The sequence below is a fragment of the Anomalospiza imberbis genome, chromosome 2, assembly GCF_031753505.1.
Source record: "Anomalospiza imberbis isolate Cuckoo-Finch-1a 21T00152 chromosome 2, ASM3175350v1, whole genome shotgun sequence".
Lineage (NCBI taxonomy): Eukaryota > Metazoa > Chordata > Aves > Passeriformes > Viduidae > Anomalospiza > Anomalospiza imberbis.
The window spans coordinates 77,146,522-77,166,813 of NC_089682.1; the positions used below are offsets into that span (position 1 = coordinate 77,146,522).

Consider the following 20,292-nt stretch of genomic DNA (forward strand, 5'->3'; position numbering starts at 1 on the left):
AACAGCACATTTCAACATAAATTATTCAGAATCTATTTCCAGACTACCAGCAGCAGTATTGAGCAGGAAAAAGCACAGCTCATCATACAACTCTACTGTAACAGGTACTTTTGAAGACCTGTCATTTGATCTGCCCTTAGCCATTTCATGTATGCTTATCAGAATTCTCTGTGATACTAAGTCAAAGGTATTACAAAAGTCTCAAAAGTATCACCTTTTATTGTTCCATTTATTAACTCAAATTCTAATAACCTTGAAAATGAGCATTAATGCTTTTTCAGTAGTATTAATTTCATCTTCATTCTTTAATTTTTTATTGCTGAATTCTACATAGCTTTTTTCTTCATCATTTTGACTCAAACCAATGTTTAACTTACTGATTTATAACCACATTATAATATTGATATTTATTAGATGCTGAAAGCTTTCTCCCTGGTAAATATATCGGAAAAGATTTTTGGTTTGAATTATCTACAACTGAAAGATTGTCTTAACATTTTCTTCTCACATTACATCAATTTTCTTTGCAACTTTTTGAAGGTAAGTTTATATTCCATTTGTCTCCAGCATCGTACTCTTCATGGCATCAGTTTAAGACAGCTCTACCTGCTCCATTTAGTCTCCAAAAGAGAATAGTTCTAGTTGGGAGACAGGAGGCAGGGCAGCTGTCCATCCCTCCCTCGATCAGGTGTGTTGCCTAATGCTCCTCTCAGATCATATCTTTAGTCTCACATTAGTGGAGCAGCCACAGGCTTTTGTCCAATCATTTTTTGGTCTTAGAACTAGAAAATCTCAAAATGTTTGATTTTTCAGCTTCTACCCTGATGCTTCCCACATCGAGCTTCACGTCATTTTTGTCTAGTTATGTTCTCAAAAAAGGCTGACACATTTTTGCTGAAACATGGAATAGAAACATCAAAGATGAACATCACACACAGAAGTTTGCAGCTCGAATTATGAAAAATATTTATAGTGATGATGCAAATGATGAAAAAAAATTATATATACAATTTCTGAGTTCAAGTTGAAGTTCTTAAAAAATCAAAATCAACTTTTTACAGTGCCTGGGAAAGTAAATGAAGATCACATTCTTATGTACTAAGCACTCTTCATCTATGTTTTAAAATTTAAAAATTGTCATTAACCAATACATCAAAGTGAAAATAAATAAACAGTTATGTAAATTTATAGAGGGTTTAACTATTAAACCCAGATTTTTAGAGTTGGGAACTTTCCATAATAATATCCTCAGTGATGGGGTTGAAGTGGGCTACTGGAAATAGTCACCGGTGCCACTGGTACAGACCTACAAGTGCACTTTCCTGATCGCTGGCTTGTTTTCCCAGAGCCAGTGATAGACTCCCACAGTCACTGTCCCACATGTTTGCAGACCTGCAGAGGAGCTCGGGTTCACCTCACCTGAACACTGCTAACAAGCCTTTTGTGGCTTCCCAGCCTGAAGCTGGGAAGAAATTGAACTAGGGAGAAATGAAGTGGGGAGGAACCAGGCACCTTTTGCAGCGGAGCTGACACGAGGGGTTGATGTACAACTTCTTCAGGAACTTGTCAAACCTCATTAGTAACTACGGTGTTTCTTGTTTTGGTTTTGTTACCTGGGCAATGGAAGAGACATGGACAAAGACTGGATTTAGGAAAACACTGTGTCTGAGCTGCTGGACAACGAGAGCCGCTTCTGCCTCGACTTTCGGGCAGAGCAGAGCAGAATGAGGGCAGAAAGCAGATTTGGGGGGTTTCTGTGGGGGCTGACTTTCGTTAGTTTGACAGGACAGGCAGAAGCCACGGTGCGAATCTCTCCGTGGAAGAGCTGCCGTGGGCAAGGCCAGGCTGCCGGAAGGATGCAGGGATGGAGGAGGCTCCGGATGGGACGCGCTGCTGAGAGGAGCCGTTTCAAGGGCACCCCGCAGGTGAGGCAGGAGCCATGGAAACCGGGAAGCGATGACCTTCGCTCCCACAAGGGCCCCTGCCCGTGCCGCCGCCAGCGCCGCCCCTTCCCGGTAACCGCGCCCCACCGGCGGCCGCTCCCGCACCGCGCCTGCGGGACATGCGCGGACCCTGCCGGGCTCCTGCCCCGTGTCCCTCCCCCCCGCCTCTTCCTTCCCGCCTTTGCCATGGCGACACCGAGCGGCCTGATCCGGGCCCTACACCGCGGGACCCTCGGCCAGGTAACCGGCCTGGGCCATCTCCCCCGTCGCTTCCCGGTGTGCCCGGCCTGGGACGAGCCCCGCGCTCCGGCCGCGGCCGCCCCGGCCGCCATCCCGCCCCGTGCCGCGGGCCGGCTCCGCGCATGCGCAGAGCTGGGGGCGCGGGGCGGGGCCGGGCCGGCTCCTGCCGCCCCGCGGGCGGCCGCGCTGCCCGCCCGTCCTTCCCGCTTCTCCGCTCTTCCCGCTTCCCGGGCCTTCCTTCCCGCTTCTCCGCCCTTCCTTCCCGCTTCCCGGCTCATCCCTCCCGCTTCCCGGCTGGTTCTCTCTGGCTCCGCTCAGCCGCAGGGCCTTTGACTCTGCGGGGCGCTCGGGGAGCGGGAGAGAGGGAGGCCTGAGCCGGCAAGTGCAGGCGTCGCGGGGCCGTTCGAGCGCTGAGGTACCGCTGGGGTTGTGCGAGGTTTCAGCCTTGGTCTTTGCTTCTTCCCTCTCGATTTTAAATGCACCTACTGGCTACGAGCTCCTGTCTTCTGCAACAGGAAGGAAAAAACCAAACCTCCTAAGTGTCTGAGTGGATGTGTGTCAGCCCCTCCTCTTGGTACTTGCACGACCTCAGTGGGGTGTAGTGTTTGAATTTCTTTAACACATTTGGGATTTTCATTGTAACCCATCAGGAGCCCTCCCCCCTCTCATCTCCCCCCATTCTATTGGAAAATTGAAATAAAGGAATAACTAATTGGTTTGATTGTATTTTGTAAGATAACCCCAAGCAATCAGCCAGGTCAGGTAGGTATATATTCAGTGTCGTGTTTGTAGGCAGCCTCCTTCATAGTTTTACATCTATGAATAGCTTGCCTTAGAACTCTAGATTTTTCTCTAGCTTGTAGCTTTGTTTTTAAAATGAGTGGAAGAATTTTATGACAGTAATATAACACTGCATCATTTTAGAGAATGTTTCTTCTAGGTGGACAACTGCTTTTTTTCATTAAAATCTTGCTTTTCACGTATCATCCAGATCCTGAATGGTGTGGTATGTTTCAGTAATGGAACACATTATTCAGAATGGTTGCCAGGGTTATATGACAGATATGTCTCATGTTACTTGTGAGAAGAAATAGGGTAAGCAGAAGATGAAAGATTCCTTTCCATTTCATGGTGTAATCTGTGTTGTCTGTGATTTTGCAGCAAGTGAGTTCTGTTACTTTCAGCCATGGAGTTGATATTTTGAGCACATCAAGCTATAACACACACTAATGCACAAAAAGTTGGTGGATACGGTGGTGAATCTGGGTAAAGTACGCATTGCAGGACTATTTCAGAACCAGAATTCTTAAAATTTAGAAGTCAAGGCATATTTCATTATGTTCTAAAAAAGCTAATGACCCTGATTCTGCCCTTTCTATTGAGGAGGTACAGTGAAAGCAAAAGAGGAAGAACCTGTTATGCCATATGAAGCTTTGATAACTGATATTTCACTTAGTAACTGTGTTCTTCCTATTGGTAAAGCAGAAGTAAGGTTTCTGCTTGTATTTTTTGTTTCAGAATTCATTTGTGTATAAGACTGCATTGAATTGTAACAATATAGAAGAGCTAAAGAATCTCAATATGGCATCCTCAATAAGCTTGTTGGGTGTTTCCATGTCTTGAGGTGCTTTGTTTTAATTTCATTTACATGTGACTAAATCTTCTTTGATTTCTCACACTTAAAATTTGAACAGTTTTGCTGCCCCTGTAATATGCAGAAAGCAGGTCTGGCAAAGACGTCTCAAACCACTCGTTATTTTTAGAACTCAAAAGTTCCTTGAAAAATATTTAACGGATTTGAATATGCTTATCTTTCCTGCTGCACATGGTTACTCTTTTGGCTCTGTTCAGTACCACAACAGATACCCTCCCCTGCTCTCATTCCTCCAGCAAAGAAATCTCATTTTTCATGCATAATAAAGAAATCTGCTCTGACTGAACATGGCTCATGTTGTATTTTAATATTTACTCTGATGTGCATTTCTTTGCCACCTCTGAGTCACCTATCAGGTCAAGATTACTTACTAGGTGCTTTATGACCTGGTTGCTGTTGCCATGTTGTCTTAAAGGTTTGGTAGGTCTGAGAATGTGCTTCTTTCCTGTTATTCTTTAAATGTTTTCATAAAAAAAAAAAAAAAGCCACCACGAAGTTAGTGTTGGTTCACAGAATATTCTGAGTTGGAAGGGACCCACAAGAGTCATCCAGTTCAACTCTTAAGTTAAACCCCATATGGGGATTGAACCCACAACCCTGGTATTATTAGCACCGTACTCTGACCAATTTTGTGTAGCTTCAGATCACCCACCCTCAAGTAACAGCAGTAATTTCAGTTGTTCCTCTGGTTTTAAATTTGCGAGTCCAGTGTGTTGTGGGATTTTGTCACTTTTGCCTCTCACTTTCAGTGCCCTCCTGTGTCTATCTGGAAAGAATTGCACTGGAATTGAAGTGGTACTCACACTGCATCTTCAAAAGAATTGAGGGGGAAAAAATGTCTTCCTTATTTGTGCTGTTCCTGTTGCCAGAATGGACTCAGGAGTGGTTCAGCTACTACAGTAGACAGTTTGGAACAGATCACATATTTGCTGCCTACTGCTGAGGAATATTCAAATTTCAAGCTGGAAAAATGTTTGCCTTCAAGCTTGAGCAGTGTATCTACTGGCTTCCTTATAGTTTTGATGTTTAAGTATTCAATAATGCAGTCATAGTCACCAAAGACAAAATTTATGTGGTTTCAGCTTTGTTTCACTGTGGTGCACAGTTCATCACTGTGCTGGATTTACTATGCTGTGGAAAAGTTGCTCTGTACATTTCCTTGTACATATTTCTAGCACACAAATTTGTAGGCATAATAAATGTGGTTAAGAAGAAAGTAATATTTTGTTGGAGAGATTCGTTACATTTGGGGTATCTTGACTTTTAAGAGCTTATTTTCAAATTCCCTGATTTACTGTTCTTCAATGCTCTGTAAGTCAGGGTTATAGAAAGTCATTTCATCAAGTCTTTTTCTTTGATGAGACACTCTTAAAAAGGGCAGCTACAGGTATTCTAGGGAATTACTGATAAAATCATGAGAAATCCAACTATGGCATAACCTCTCATTAGGAAAATTTAATCTAAGGTGAGTCAGTCAGTTGTTGGTGTATGTCCTGATAAAACGTGGATTAGGTTTAGTCCTGGCTGCAAAGGGGAATTAGAAGAATGGCAAGGTCTTGCTTTTAATAGTCTCATGCATCACTAGATGGCTTTCAAGACACTCAGCTGGAAGAACACGTTTAGGTGTTATTTGCCTTCAAGAAATCAGGAGTCTTTCGCATTATTTTTCCTTTCTAGTATCAAAGTAGCTATCACTATTGCAATTACTATAAGGATACTCTTATACCTGTATTGCTTTTGTTCCTGAGAATATCTTTTAAATGACTTCTCGTTTTGCTGCCTTTTCTCCTACCCTAGTCTTCCTCTTTGGTAGGAAAGCCTTGTTTGGTCTCCACACATGATCTATTACAGTGGCTGTATTATTGTTGCTGAGCTGTACATTTTGATGTCCTACAACCTTCATCTCTTGTCAATTTTCATGGGAGTGATGCATCAGAATCACTCCCATTCTGTGTTAGCTTTATGTGGTACAAAACTGCATCTTCCAGCCATAAGGGTTGATGTTTTTAAACACAAAATCTTTTCCTCTTTGCTGCTAGAATTTAGTCTTTTTTTTTTTTTTTTCCTGGCACTCCAAGTTGGATTTGCTGTAATGAAACTCGGGACACTGAGTCCAGTGCATGCTGTTCAGGTCATACAAAGAGAAAATTGGTTTGAGTCCCACTGTTCCAGGGATGTTGTTTCTACCTTTTAGTGAGTGTTGCACAGAAAATATCTCTGGTGAATGTTCAGTCAGGACCACTGCAAGTATAGGATCTTCAAATCCAAGGAAGCCAATACAGTGGTAATCTTAGCAGCTCATTTAGGAACGTATCTGTTTCTTTACCTGAATCAATATGTTAAAAAAAAATACCACAGTATAGATCCCTGAATGTAGTTTCTCCGGTTTGCTTTACAGTTTGTGACCAAAAGTGGTGCTAAAATCAAGAGCATTTACTGCATCTTCCCCTGCTAATGGGGCAGCCTAATGAGTCTCAAGGTCAGTTAGACTAATCTGGCACGCTTTGCTCTTAACAAATCCACATATGCTGTTGTTTTCCTCTAGTTATCTTCTAGGGAATTGCAAAAGATGGGTTTTGTTCACTGAATATTGATGCTAAGCAGACTACCTCGCAGACTGCTCCTCTTTTCCTGTATTTTTGAAGATGGGAATGCCATTTTTCCTTTTTTGGTCTTCTAATACTTTGCTGGGCCTTTGTGAACCTCAGTAATTCTGCCCAGTATTGTCAGTACTTTAAGAGGAGATCTTCAGATTGTTTGGGTCTGGTGAAATTTGATTTACAGTTTGAGGAAGTACTGTTCCTTCTTTATTCAGGCCACCTGATCACTCTATTGTTACTGAGCTAGTCATGTTAATGACTGGTCATGTTTCATATTTTTTAACAAAGATAGCTGTGAAAAAGGCGGTTAGGTAAAAATAGAAGGGTTGTTTTGGAGAAGACCATTAAAATGCTTTTTCCCAGATTGCAAATAAAATCTTCAAAATTTTTAGCTATGGTTACCATATGGGGCTCCAGAGAAAGGAAGTAACTGAAATTACCATACCCTAATCCTTAAGGATTTCAAAGATTATAGTTAAAACTACACTGGGAGAGAGAGATCAGTTTTCAGAATCATTCAGATGTGTTATGAATGAAATTCAAACAATTTAAAAGCATCCATGTTCCCATCTTGAATTTGTTGCTGTCACATAGGGGTCACTTTGTTAACCATTAATGAAATGGGTCCCCAGGGGAATGTAACAAGCTGCACACATACACAGGTTACTGCATCAGGTCAACTTCAGAATGCCTGTCCAGACACTTGTGTGTTGAAATTGATGGATGAACAGGCAGATTTTTAAGTGCTTGCTCTGGATTTATGATTGTGACAGTCCCCTGTGTTGCATCTCTTTCTTCTAGAGAGCATGAAGGTTGGAAGTAGCAAAATGCTTTTGACTGAGGAAAAAAGGCTGGAAATGCAAATACCTGTTAGGCAGCAAAGACCCTGATGTTTCCTGGTGTCCAGTATGTGCTGGTCAAATATATTGTAATATACAGGACCTTTAGGAAATATTTAAGTGATTTGAGATATTCTTTCCAATTAAGGTAGCCTCTATGTGGATTCACATGTAGAAATTGGTGCCTTTTTTTTTTTTTAATTTCCTATTTTCCTGAATTTTAAATTTTTTTTACTATTGTTATTGGGCAGAGATACTGAAAGTTATTTAGTTACTCACATCCTTATGAAATCAGCTAGATTTAGCAATATATTCCCGCCTTTGGATTAAACCTCTGGTGTCTTCTCTTCAGGTTGGAATAGAAGTTTTTCCTAATCAGTCATTTGTTTTTATTTTAATCACTAAATAAATAAATAGCTAAATAATAGCTAAATAATATAAATATATTTCATTTCTAGAGAGACTGGCTTATCTTTTAGATAAAGCAGTGGAATAGTTCTTTATGCAAGAATGAAATCTTTAGCTTTTGTATCATTTTCAGAGTGGAAGGCAAGTTAGTATACAGTGAGAATATACATTTCTTGGATTTTCCCTGGATTTGAGAGATCTCAGGTTTCCACACAGATTTATTAGAGTTCCAGTTGTAGAGAGACTTCTTGTAATCTGCCTCGCTTAGTGCCTTGTCTCTGGTGGATTTTGACCACTGTTGTAGCTGCACAGAGAGAACCCCACTGTAAACAGAAATGAAGGCTCTTTGAGGCGTGAACGGGTCCTATTCATTTCTTAATGGAGTTCTAACAATAAAATCTGGCAAGTATAGATTGTTTTAGCAGGAAACAGCCCTTTATTCTGGCATCTTGTCAGGGCTTGGGTAGAGTCCCTCCATTCTTTCCCCCTCTGGCCCTTGCTTTCAGTGTCTTGACTAAGCCTGTTTTTACTCTTGAGAGACTTCTGATTTTATTAGCGTGTTTTTGTACAGTGAGTTTAGTGAAAGATGCTACTCTGGCCATCGTGGATGTTGAAGTTTGGTGTGAATTTCTCCAGTGCATATGCTGAACAAGCATTGTGAGTCAGTCTGCAGCACATCACCTCTGTCTCTAGAGAGCAGACTGGAGACCCATTTTAATACTGGCTCATTGGCAGATAGAATTTCCATTTACTAATACAGCAAGTGCTATTCTAGACACTTAACAATTACTTTTTCCATGACACAAGTTGTGGTTTATGCTGCGACTCTAGGGTTAGATGAACAAACATTTTGTGGAATTGACTCAAATTGCAGCAGGATCAGAAGCTGAAGTGAGGAAAAACCCCAAGTCAGTTAAATCACCTTAGATCATATATTTTTTGAGTTTTGCTTGTGTTTGTAATCAGTGAATTGAAATTGTTTTCCCTTTGGTTATTTGAGCCCTTGACTAACAGTATCAGTTGGAATCCCCAACTCAGACCAAACATGTAGCAGATTTTATAATTTTCTGCTGTATCAGGCAAATCTATATATCCACTGGACAAGATTAAATATATTTTTGCCGCCTGAGATAGATATCCACCTTGAGAGTGCACTGAAGTTCTTTCTGTGTGGGAGAGGAAATAGATACATATTAGTATATATGTATACACAAAAAAAATAGACAATGAAATATATACTTACTTTTTCATTTCCCTCATTCTTCTGCTGAAATGTGATAATTGCTACCAGAAATGAAATCTCTGCTTTTACTTTTAGCTTCAAGTTCTTTGAATTATGCTAGGGCATGTATCTGCTCCTTGGAGCTGGCCATAGCAGTAGAGTGGTGAAGTTGACCCAGTTGCTTCAGTGATGTCTGCACAATAACTGAATGAAGAATGAGTGTTGTTTAAAATTAGGAGTTTCCTCAGTTTTCCTCAGTGTTGCACATAGTTCATGTTATAAACTACTGCAAGGATGTTGTCTTTGTAACAGGGAGATAAAACCCTTCTATGCTTCATTTGTATTTAGATTACACTTTCATAAACTGTTCAGACTAGGAATTTCTTTTTGTTTAGACTACCTGTATTGTTTATGGGTAAGTGGTTTGGAGCTTTACAGTACAGATTAGAAGGTGAATTAAATGCTTCTTACTGGTATTTCAAAGTGTGGTAAGCCCATCTCATTCATTTATGTAGGTGGTTATTGTAGGTCAATATTTACATGCCTGTGCAGATAGTGCTGTATTTCCATTTTTGAAGCTCAGAGTTTCTGTAAGAATCTTCCAATTCCCAGAAGTATTCAGAAGCTGAAAGGAGATGAAATTATATACATTCTCCATTCTGACAGAATGAATGTGCATTGTTCTGAATCTCATCATTGTTGTTTCTGATTACATACACTCAGTGACAATTAATTACTGTATATTGGTCTGCATAGTGTCATCCTCAGAGTCTGGCTGACCTGTTAATCTCATTTGAAGGGTCTTGGACAGCATTAAAAAAGAAAGTGAATTGCAAATGTCTTCACAACTTCTTAGTCTCACCATCATCTTTTCCTTTTGCCAGGTGCACAGTTTTGTCTTTGAAATCTGTGTGTGATAGCTGTACCTTGGGAAAGATATAGTAGCGTTTCCATGTTAATAAAAGATTCCAGGCTTCCTGATGATCTCACCTGAGATTCACATAGCAACTATTGTTGTAATTTGTTTTCACACTGGTGGATGCTCCAATATCCCTGTCCTTTGGCAGTGAAATTGCTAAATGGCTTGCTTTGTCTTTATCCAACAGTCAGGAGCAGTTATTTTCAGGGATTCTGCCTCAATCCTATGTCTCATGGGCCTTCACTTCTCTGCTTACCAGCATTGCTTTTTACATGAAAAACAGCAAAGAAATATGGGGAGGTACAAACTTTTAACAACAGAACCACATTATGCTATCCTTCCTAAATATAATCTTTTTATAGCCACATCAAAGTTTCTTTCAAAGGTGGTCTTTGACTTCTTCTTGAATTAGGTTATCCATTTGCAAATATTTTTCTTGAAATCACATACTTGCCAAGATGTGGAAAGACTTTACTTAATAGGCATCCATAGGGTGCTTTCCGTTTGCATGGAAGAACAAAACAGTTTCAAACATTTCAAAGCCTCTTTGTTGCTTATGTAAAGGGAATGAGGGGTCCAGCCCTCTGAATTCCTGGCCGAATCTCATTTTGCATCTCTGCTGGCAACAAATTAGCCCATGTAATTTCTGCAGTCAAGTTCACATTCTGCTCTTCATGCACTTCCACTGGAGTGTTTTCTTGGGTACTTTTTTTACTATATCTACATTTTAGATCTTTGCAGAGTTAAAGCAATGTCAACATTCTGACTCTTGCTCATCAAGCATTAAGCCAGGTCACAACAGCTAGAGGTGCTGTCACTCCCTCCAAAGGGACATTTTCACAGTTGACCATGCAACATTTTAAGTCTCCAGTATTCAGAATACTTGCCAGTACCCAAAGAAAATGGAGTATTGTACATTTCTGGGGCACTAACAGTAAAAACACTTGGCTTTTTTTACACTGATGTGCTCCACAGGGTGCATCCAAACTGGGAGCTGGTGATTTGCCTGGCTTTCTGTGGGCCAATTTGAATAATGCAGGTAAGTTAGCAAGGAACACCTCATCTCCTCTTTAGGACAAGCAAAGCAGTGAGTGTCACACACAAACTAGGGAACTTTTCATTTGATGTTTCTGGGCTCAAGCAGTCTAATAAGCAAGTCACAGCTTGCTGTCACCATTCTCATCTCACTTGGCTACATTCTCTTGACCTGAGCACAAATGAACACTTGTGTTTGTCCCTCTCATCCTTTGCTCATTTGTTTTTTGTCCTTTTTGTGGAAACAGACCAGCCTGGTGATTTCAGGACCACCCTGCATTGATAACAACAGTTTTGAGGTAGTCTGTAGTTTTTTTAATTCTCTAGAAGTCTCTTGCACAAGTGTGATTATTATGTCTAAAATACTTAAATTTATGGAAGTCTCTCCAGCATACACAAGGAGGACCAGCCGTAGTACTTTCTTTGTGCATGTGTGCATCATTAGGGAATTTACTGGGATTTCCACATTCTAAAGCCTCTCAACATCCATCAGGTGGTTTTAAAACTTTTCTATTCACCTGAGATGAATTTCATGCTGTGACCACAAGGTGAAAGTTTTTGAACAGCTGTGTTAATTTTGGCCCCATGTGAAACAAAGCCAACTTTTCCATGCTACAGGAAATTGCCAAATAAAATAATGGAGAGGAAATGAACTACTCTTTGAGTTTCTAGAACAATATTCTGAAGAAACATAGTAATTCCAAACAAAAAGTATTTTTAAAAAAATATCCTTCTAGATGCAAGCTGATATTCTTTGTTTATATCCCATAGGGCAATCTTAGTAGCAAGCTGACTCCTCACTTGAAGAAAATATATAAAAAAATACAATAAAATTTCTTCCAGCTAGAGGTCAAAGAAAGAGCAAGAGCAATCAGATGGTTTTAAGAGATTTGTATACCACTGCAATCAAAAACATAAAACTTCTCTAATTTCTCTGTGAGGGAAGTATTTAGTTGTGGGGGCATTCTTTAGCCTTCTGATTTGTTTTGCTTCAAGATTGTTAAGGTTTTGGTACTTAGAATAGTGTAATATATCAAAATCACAGCAACCTTTCGTATATCTATAATCATAGATTCTATAATTTAAAAATACACACTTTTCACTGCATTTTGACAGTTCCACATGTTTCTTGTAGCAAGATAAATGCAAATTGTTCACTTGTTGCTATTACATTTATTCTGTTGAACAATGTACATTTCTAAATGTGGGCATGCACCAGTTTACAGGTGTTAAATGTTAACTTGTATTTCCCATCTTTCAACAACACAGAATGGTTTTTCAAAGATTCTCAGTGTTCAGCTGCTATCAGTGAAAAGGCCTCAATTCTTGCATTTTTGTTGAATGCAGGTAGAAGGTCTTGAGTCTTGAAATGCCATGAGATCTAATCTATCTAAATAAAACTCTGATTCCTTTTCCATCCTCTTTGGTTATCTCACTTTGACTTTAATCATGCTTATGTAACGTTATGGGCTCAGAGGGCTAGAACAGACGCTGTTTGGGGTGATCTGGCCCAAAATAAAAATTAAGTGCCCTTACATCTTTATCAACATATGACTTTTTTCTTTTTTTTCTATTTTTTTTAAATAAAAAATCTTTCTAAGCACTCTTCTGAAATGCTTTCTGCTTCTTACTCTTGGAAACTTTTCTTTACATACATCTGGTCTGAATCTTTCTTACTTCATCTTAAGCTCATTGTGTAACACCTTTTACTTTCATAGTCTTCTTTCCACTGGACTAAAAACACTTTGGACTTTCCTCTGTAGTCTTTTTTATTCAGGTCACTAATTGGACTTGGTTAAACTTCTATGGCCTCTTTCTAACATTCTTTTGAAATACAGGACCTAAAACTATCCAACTTCTGTGGCTTGAGGTCATCCTCATCCTGAGTAAAATGAGCAAATTGTTTTCTGTCTCCTGGATTTTCACCTTATTCATATATTCCTGTGCAATTTTGGGTGTAGTTTATAAATGTGGTGGTTTTGCAGCTCCATGACACTGATTCATGCTCACCTTTTAAAATATTACAAATCCCAGACCCTGTTCTGTAGTTGGCCTGTGTTGCCTGTGCCTCCTTCTTGTGTTTGTGTGTTTGAGTAGACTTTTCTGTATAAATCTGTGTATACTTTTGCCTAGTAAATAGCATTCTGTTTTTCAGACCATTTCTTTGCTTTGTCAAGATTATTTTGAGCCCTTATCATTCTTCTAACTTTGTTTTGTCTGCAGATTTAATGAACACTCCATTTCATCATCTAGATTTTGTATTTTGAGGTACGAAAATATCAAATAATACTGGACCCAGCACAAAACCCTGGAAACTGTATTCGATGTATCTTTCCCCAACCACTGTAAGCCATCAATAAGTGCTATTTTCAGGATTTTTTTTTTTCTCTCCAGTTTCACCCCCAGCATATAATACTGTATTCGAGGTGCTATGTCTCTAGCTTGTTGGAAACTGAGATAGTATTGGAATTTAATGAAAAATAGAATATAACCTTTAGTATTTCATTTCCATTCTAGCATCTCTTGTGCTATGGAAGGCTATCAGCATTTTTGAGAGGCACTAGTTCTTGAGAAATACTGCTGTCTTCTGTTATTTTTGTAATTTTTTCGAAGATCATCCTTTGTTCCTGTATCTTTCCAGGAACTGAAGTTGAGCTGACTGATACAGAGTAATTCCGTGAGGTCACAGAGTGGAACATGAGGTCCTCTGTGAGTTCCCAGCCTGGTGCTTCCATGCCAGTGTGCTTTGTGGGGCTGCATATGGATCAGAAGCCAGACCTGATGGGTGCTTTGGGGAGCTTTTTCCAGGAAGCACCTGTGCCTGAAAACTTTAGTTGTTGCTGGTTCCACCACGTTGTTCAGTGAACAGTAAACTACTTTTTATATGGATTTGTATCTTAGAGGTGTTCTTCACAGTGCAGCAAAGGTTCTCCCTCTCATTTTCCCTGGTGCCACCTCTTCCAAGTAATGGCTGCAGTACTGGAACTGTCAAATTCTCAGCTTTTAAGCACTGAGTGCATAATCTGATGGTTTTGGAAGCAGCATGTGTCAATCTGACCTTACCTTCCTGCCTTGCCTGTCTGGCCAGAATGTTCCTGCTGATAGTTGAGGCTTAGCTCCTGCTGCAGCCTTCTGTCAGTGAGGCACTAATCGCCTTCTTTATGTGGTAATTGTCAAAAAATATTGTTATAAATTCCTTTAGCTTTTCACCTACCCTGGGTGAAATGGACTGATAAGACCTGCAGTTAATAGAAAATAGATAGTTTGTCTGGAGAAACTTCATTGCCCCAGCTTTAAAAAGGCAAGTAAATGGTTTGAGAATCATGAATCAGGGTTAAGATTGCATAAGGCAGCATGTGAGGCCATTAAATGCAGTTCTGTGCACACGTTTGAAAGCCAGGAGGTGCAGAAGTAGTGCACGTTTCAGTGTGCATTGGACCTGCTCTGTAGCTGGGCTATGGCTCAACTTTGAAGAGGAGCTCTAACATGCTGTCCTTCAAGTTGATGTGGAGAACTGTAAGGAGCACAGCACGAGAAATAAAAACCACCTGTGGGTGGTTGTGTCCTTGCTAAGGAAGGCATTGTGGTTTAGGGTAAGATCGGTGGCCGCTGTTGGCTGCGTGCAGACCCAGCGCTTGGCTCCTTCACCAGCTCTGCACAAATGATAGCACAGGTTCTTGTCCCAGGCCTCTGCAGGGAACTGGGGCCAGCTCTTCTGAGCCAGGAGGCTGCTGGCTGCCTCCAGGTCCCTAACCAGAGGTTGTATCCCCTATTGCACTGCACACCGGAGAGGAGGGTGTGCGGCTGCCTCGGGTCCAGAGGAACCCTGTGGTGTGTGGCAGCCTGCTGGAGATAATGCTCGGCTCTGTCAGTGCGGCTGTCATTAGCACCCCGCGTGGCGCGTGGGGCTCATAAAGCAAATGAGAGAATCCACTTGTGGGATGCAGGCAGCCACATGAAAGGAGCCCTTTGCTGAGTCATCTGTACCAAGGCAGCGTGAGAGGGCAGCCTAACCCAGCCGCAGCTTCATTGAGTTCTTCTGCTAGCCCTAGAGGGCAGAGTTAAATTTATTGGGTGGGGTTAGTATGTGCTGTAAATGTTCCTCCTTCAAATGTGTTTTTCATTTGAAATATAAATATTAAAGTCCTACTGAAGTTTGAGTGCATTTGACATTCAAAAAAGGGATGCTAAGCTGTTCTGTTTAAATCTTAATTTAGTTCAGTTTCTAGGCAATGGGTTAATCTTTACTTAAAAGCAAGCTATTTATCTGAAAGCTTGCTCTGGTATAAATATGTTTCTTTCTAATTTAATGTTAGATCTTTAGTCTCTCATTTTAAGAATTAAGCATGTTGAAATAGCATTTGTACCAGATGAATTTGACATATATTGAATTATCAGATCAAAATAAACATGTTTAAAAGTTTCTACAGCAAGTTTGCAGGGAAGTAATTGCATTAAAAACAATAAAGGAAACTATGTAATACATACAGTGCTCCGAAGTTTCCCTTTTCCTTCTTTTTTTTTCTTTCTGTAACAACATTAATACTTAAATTGTCCCAATTAGGCTTTAAAATGTATGCTTTAGCTAGTAAAATCTGACTTGTCTGGCTTCCCTTCATTTTGCTGCTTAATAACTGTCTCAAGACAGGTTTTGCTAAGCCAGTGTTAACAGATGAGCATATTATTTTAGCAACCAGAGCTTTGAAGTTGCAAAGTATTAATAAGGGAAATAAAAAAATTGTAGACAGATGCAAAAGATGCGGTGGTTGGTGACTTTTGTCAGCCAAAGAATTTCTTTTGTCTCTGAGGTTGGAGCAAGGTTTTGGTTGTGTTGTTTTGGTTTTATTTTTCTTCCCTTTTTGATCCCTGTTGAGAGGATCTTCTTGTTAGAAATTTCAGATTTTTCAGTTTTTGTGTTTTATGCATGTCTGTGTTTGCTTATGCTGCTCTCTCTTCCCTTTGACTTCCACATTTTCTTTTCGTCTGGCAAATTTGAACTCGCTTCAGCTTGGGACAGCTGGGGCAAAATGAATCCCCATGAATAAAATTATAACAAGAAGAGCAAAGTCTGTGAATGATCCTTTGCTGTTTCCTGAGTCGTTCCAGTGTCATTAATCAGCGCTGGTGCTGTGGAGCCTTGTGGTGTGTTATGTCGCCAGCACAGCAGCTTCTCCGTCCCTTTCCCCCACCCCCTGCGTGCCTACACAGTGGGGAAAACTAGAGAGGGAAGCCATCAATCTTCCCTGTCCTACATGTCAGCAGTGATTCTCCTGTCGACTTCCTGCTCTCTCTGTTGTGCCCACCACCTGTGTTTAGAATTAGCTCTGATGCTGTAGATCTCACTTGGCTCTTCACCTGTTCTGCCCCCAGTAAATGGCTGTTCAAATAAAGCAGAGCAGCTAAATGCTATAGCATGTGAATGGTAACCATCGCTGTGGCTTGGGGAGTGATTTCTGTTGCAGCTGCTCTTGTAATACTGTCATAATTTTCTGTAACATTATGGGGTTTGGGTCTAAAATGTCTTGCTTTTGTTTCAGCCCAGGGTGAGTTTGTGTGTCAGTCTTTTTATTATTTAGAAATTAAAATATTTATAAGATATATTATAGGTGGAGGCATAAGCCTGTCTCTCATCTGTTAAGCTGCTGGGATAAAGTCATTAACAAAGTCCAAAGAAACTAGTTAGTCCAAAGCTTTGTCCTTACCTTCAGTCGCTCCAAGGATATAATTAGCAAAAGCCTCCTTTGAATTTGATTTTGAAGATGTGTCTGTCTCCCCCATGACTGGGTAGATTGAGAAGCTGACAGACACCGCCTCTCTACTTCTAGGGCAGGATTAATGTGATCATTTAATGATTTGTTGTGTTAAACAATAGATCTTAACTTGACTCCAACCAGCCACATTTTTATGTATGCTTTTATGTAATTTTATAGCATGCCTATGCCAAAATAAAAGGAGAAAACAATCCTGAGAATTGTTTGTTTACTGGCAGCTTTCTCCTACATCCTTGAATGAGTGCTACGTTTTTCTGTTTTTAAAATCCAAAAGAGACTAAAGCATAGGCATAAGGTTACCCTATAATTGTAGCTTGTCTGCTGTCATTTCAAGCATGTGATGGCAATATTTATGTGGAGTTGTAAAGAAGAGAGATTCTGAAAACCTAAGTTCTGTGAATGCTTTCACTTGATTTTCTTTCTGTAACTCTTTGTGAAGGGGGAACTGTTTTATGACTGATTTTACTATGTATTTGAGATGCAGTTTTTTCTTGACTGTACCAGGCAAATATGTGTATCCAACAGGTAAATAAATTCTTGTGTTCAGCAGTGACAGAATTCATAAAGCTAAACATGAAATGTATAGCCAGGATACCAAGAATTTAATGTAACATGGGATGCTTGGATCTGTATGGATCTTTTCCTTTATCAGCTTTGGTGTGTCTTCCAGATCTGGCACATCTGTCTCATGAGAGGGAATGATTCTGGCTTTAACTGCTGAATTGAGTCCTTGACAGTTGTAGCTCACCTTCCATACAGAGAAAAGCTCTGCTTTGGTCCAAGAGAGTAGAATTGGATTTTTGGAAGCTGTCATCTTTCCTGTTTTGCATTGAAGATGGATATGGCCATGCTACAGGATGGCAGGACCAGATTTTAGCCATCCTGCTCTGGGATAAGGATGTAATGCTTATTCCTGATTATTTGAGAGCATTTGGATGTTGCTATTTTTTTCAGTATAAGGAGAGGCAGTTGTTGATCTCATGACAAAAGGGAGGTTAGTTGAGAGAACACCTGAATCTTAGTGGGTTTGGGGCCAAGCTTCATTCGGTGATGCAGCTGAGAAATACACTGTGGTGTCTAGAATTGCCCTGCAGAGGTCTTGTAGAGAGAAAACAAATAGTAGGTGCTAAGTCTAGTCATCTATCAGATGCAGCACTCCTAGCAGACACGAGGACTAACGTGCAGCACTAGTGGTGTAGGTGCACACACCACACAGAGTTAAACATACGAACAGCAGGCTCACACTGTGCTTACTACAGATGTCTGAATGAGTGAGTGCCTGTGGGCAGGAGCTGCGTGTCTTGTGGCTTTCACTCTGCTCCATTGGGAAGTCTTCACTCCTTTTGTTTTTATCCTTTTCCAGCTCCAGAACTTTGGAGCACACAGCTCCCATCCCCTGACCTAACAGCTCCATTGAAGTGCATTCCAGCCCCATGATTTCATGGTACCAGGCAGAAGTCCCCTGCCACGCTGCTATGCTGCCCGCTGCTTCTCACGGAGTGAACAAACAGGGAACATAAACTCTGTCCAAAGGAGCAATGTTCTTTGTATATTTTTAGTGCAAGAAATCCAAGATTCATTTGAGGGTGTTTTGTGTGGGCTTTTTTTAATATAGACTTCTGCTAACACAATGGAATATTTCATACCACCCTGTTTGCTGTAACTTCTTGTGCTTTATGTTGTTAAATGGAATCAAAGGAGTTAAAGATGAAAGACTTCTAGTCAACTGGTCCCTCAGCTGGGAGCCAGTATGGGTTTGTTCTTTGTAATGGATTTGCTAATGCTTTACTCAGGTTCAGCCTAGTTCAGTTTTCATTATTGGACTTACTTATTTCTGTGAATTCTCTATTTCAGGTTAAGTAATTGCTGAGCTTAGGCTGAATATAATACTGCTACTGTTTGTTTCTAATGTTTCACTTGCTATTTATTGCCCTTTTACTGAACAAACCTTTTGTAAGTATTTGTTTACCATTTGAACATACAAAGCACCATTAAAGATGTCATGCTTGCCTTCACAGGTATTCTCTTTAATGTATAGAGAGCTTCATTCTTTCTTTATATGAAACTGTGTCCATTTAACATTGTACATTGTGTGTTTTCTTTTCAACATGTAGTGTATCACCAGATGCTAACTTATGTAGTATTACAACAAACCTCCCTTTCATTAGCTTATTGTTAGCCTTTGAATATTTGGAGTTGGTACAGTATTTGAACACACAGTTTATGCTGAGACACTGATGTCTTGTATTTTCTTGGTGAAAGACATTCTCAGACTGCCTGTTTAAATATCACTATTGCACTTTTATGTATTGAGTGTATTATACTCACATTAAGGGACACAATTTTGCCAATATATCCAATATGATCATAATAACATTACCTACAGACTGGACAGTGATCTGAGAAGTTGAAAAGGCAGATAACGAACATGTTATGGGAAACATTCAAAGCAAGGACTGCAGCTGCAAGGGAATTGAGTCTGCCTGACTTGGGGACCAACAAAGTTTCTAGACAGAACTGTTCTCCACAGGCTCGGGGTGTCAGCACTTTTTGGGTCAAGGTATTGGCACATGAGCTGATCTGTGCTGACTGCATAGAAATTCCTGTGCCTGGTATAACACAGTTACCCCAGTGAAGAGCTGCTCCTGCACTGAAGTAGCACCAGCTTCAAGTCCCAGGGAAAAGAAGCAGTAACATGGAGACATGTTAGGTGATGCTGTCTTTTACTAGACTGAAGTTGGAAGATGTGCAAGTTTCTGCACTATGTTTTAATCTGGTCATCCTAAGATACTTTAAGTGATGTGGGTCCATAGTGGATTTCTGGCACATGATAACATTTCTTAACTTTTATAACCATGCAGGTAAAAACCATATTTTATATGAAGTGACTGGAGTCAAGACAGTAATAATTAGTAATAATGGTAATAATCTTAACATGGCATTCTCTGTTCCTTCTTACAGTAAGAGTTTATATAAAGAGCTGTGTGTTAGAGCTCTCTGGGGAAGCAAGGGGTGTAAAGCACAAGTGGAGGAAGAAAAGAATGCTGGAGGGATGAAATTGTCTGATAAGAAAATGGAGAGTAGGGCTGTAAGAATTATGGTCTGTGAAGAAGAGTTGTTGTTAAACAGGCATATAAATGGGCACCAGAAAGCAACCAGTACTGTGGGGAGAAGTAATTGTGGGAAGGAGGATCAGGATTTGAACTTAGTGAGCGGAGATACAGACATGAAAAAAGGTTATGTGCTCTGACAAACAACCAGCTGTTCTGGGATCCCAGTAGGGGTAGAACACCATGTTACTGGTCAACTGTTTCCTCCCTGACTTCTTGTTGTCTTAGTTAAGAAACATAGGAAGCAAAAAACAAATGTTGTGCTTGTAAAGTACTTGTTGCATTGCCTAGCAGCTGCTCTAGACCTGTAGTAATAGAAGTACAGCTCTGAAGTCTAGTGAATCCCAAGTTTCAATAAGACTTCATCTCATTTATACATATTGGAATGTTGAATGCCTCCTTCTGCAAGAGAGCACCTGACCTCTCAATGTTAACAGGAAGCTGGCTGCAGTCCTGGGCCAGGTAGTAGCTTAGTGGGAGGTGAGTGGATTCTGTGAGGGGTGAGAAATGCTCTGATGTAAGTTCCTAGGATGACAAGGAATCAAATGCCA

General features: G+C 40.4%; 1 protein-coding gene across 2 annotated transcripts in view; it reads left to right on the forward strand.

Moving 5' to 3' along the window:
• The first annotated feature begins 1,792 nt into the window (after positions 1-1,792).
• Positions 1,793-20,292, forward strand: part of WARS2 (tryptophanyl tRNA synthetase 2, mitochondrial) — a 39,205-nt gene continuing 20,705 nt past the window's right edge. Inside the window, exon 1 of one of the 2 annotated variants that reach the window (XM_068181887.1) lies at positions 1,793-2,183. In XM_068181887.1, the coding sequence (XP_068037988.1) occupies positions 1,857-2,183 (327 nt within the window). In that variant the 5' untranslated portion in view covers positions 1,793-1,856. Of the gene's footprint in view, positions 2,184-19,535; positions 19,840-20,292 lie in introns of those variants that run through there. The other variant, XM_068181886.1, reaches the window with a different exon arrangement.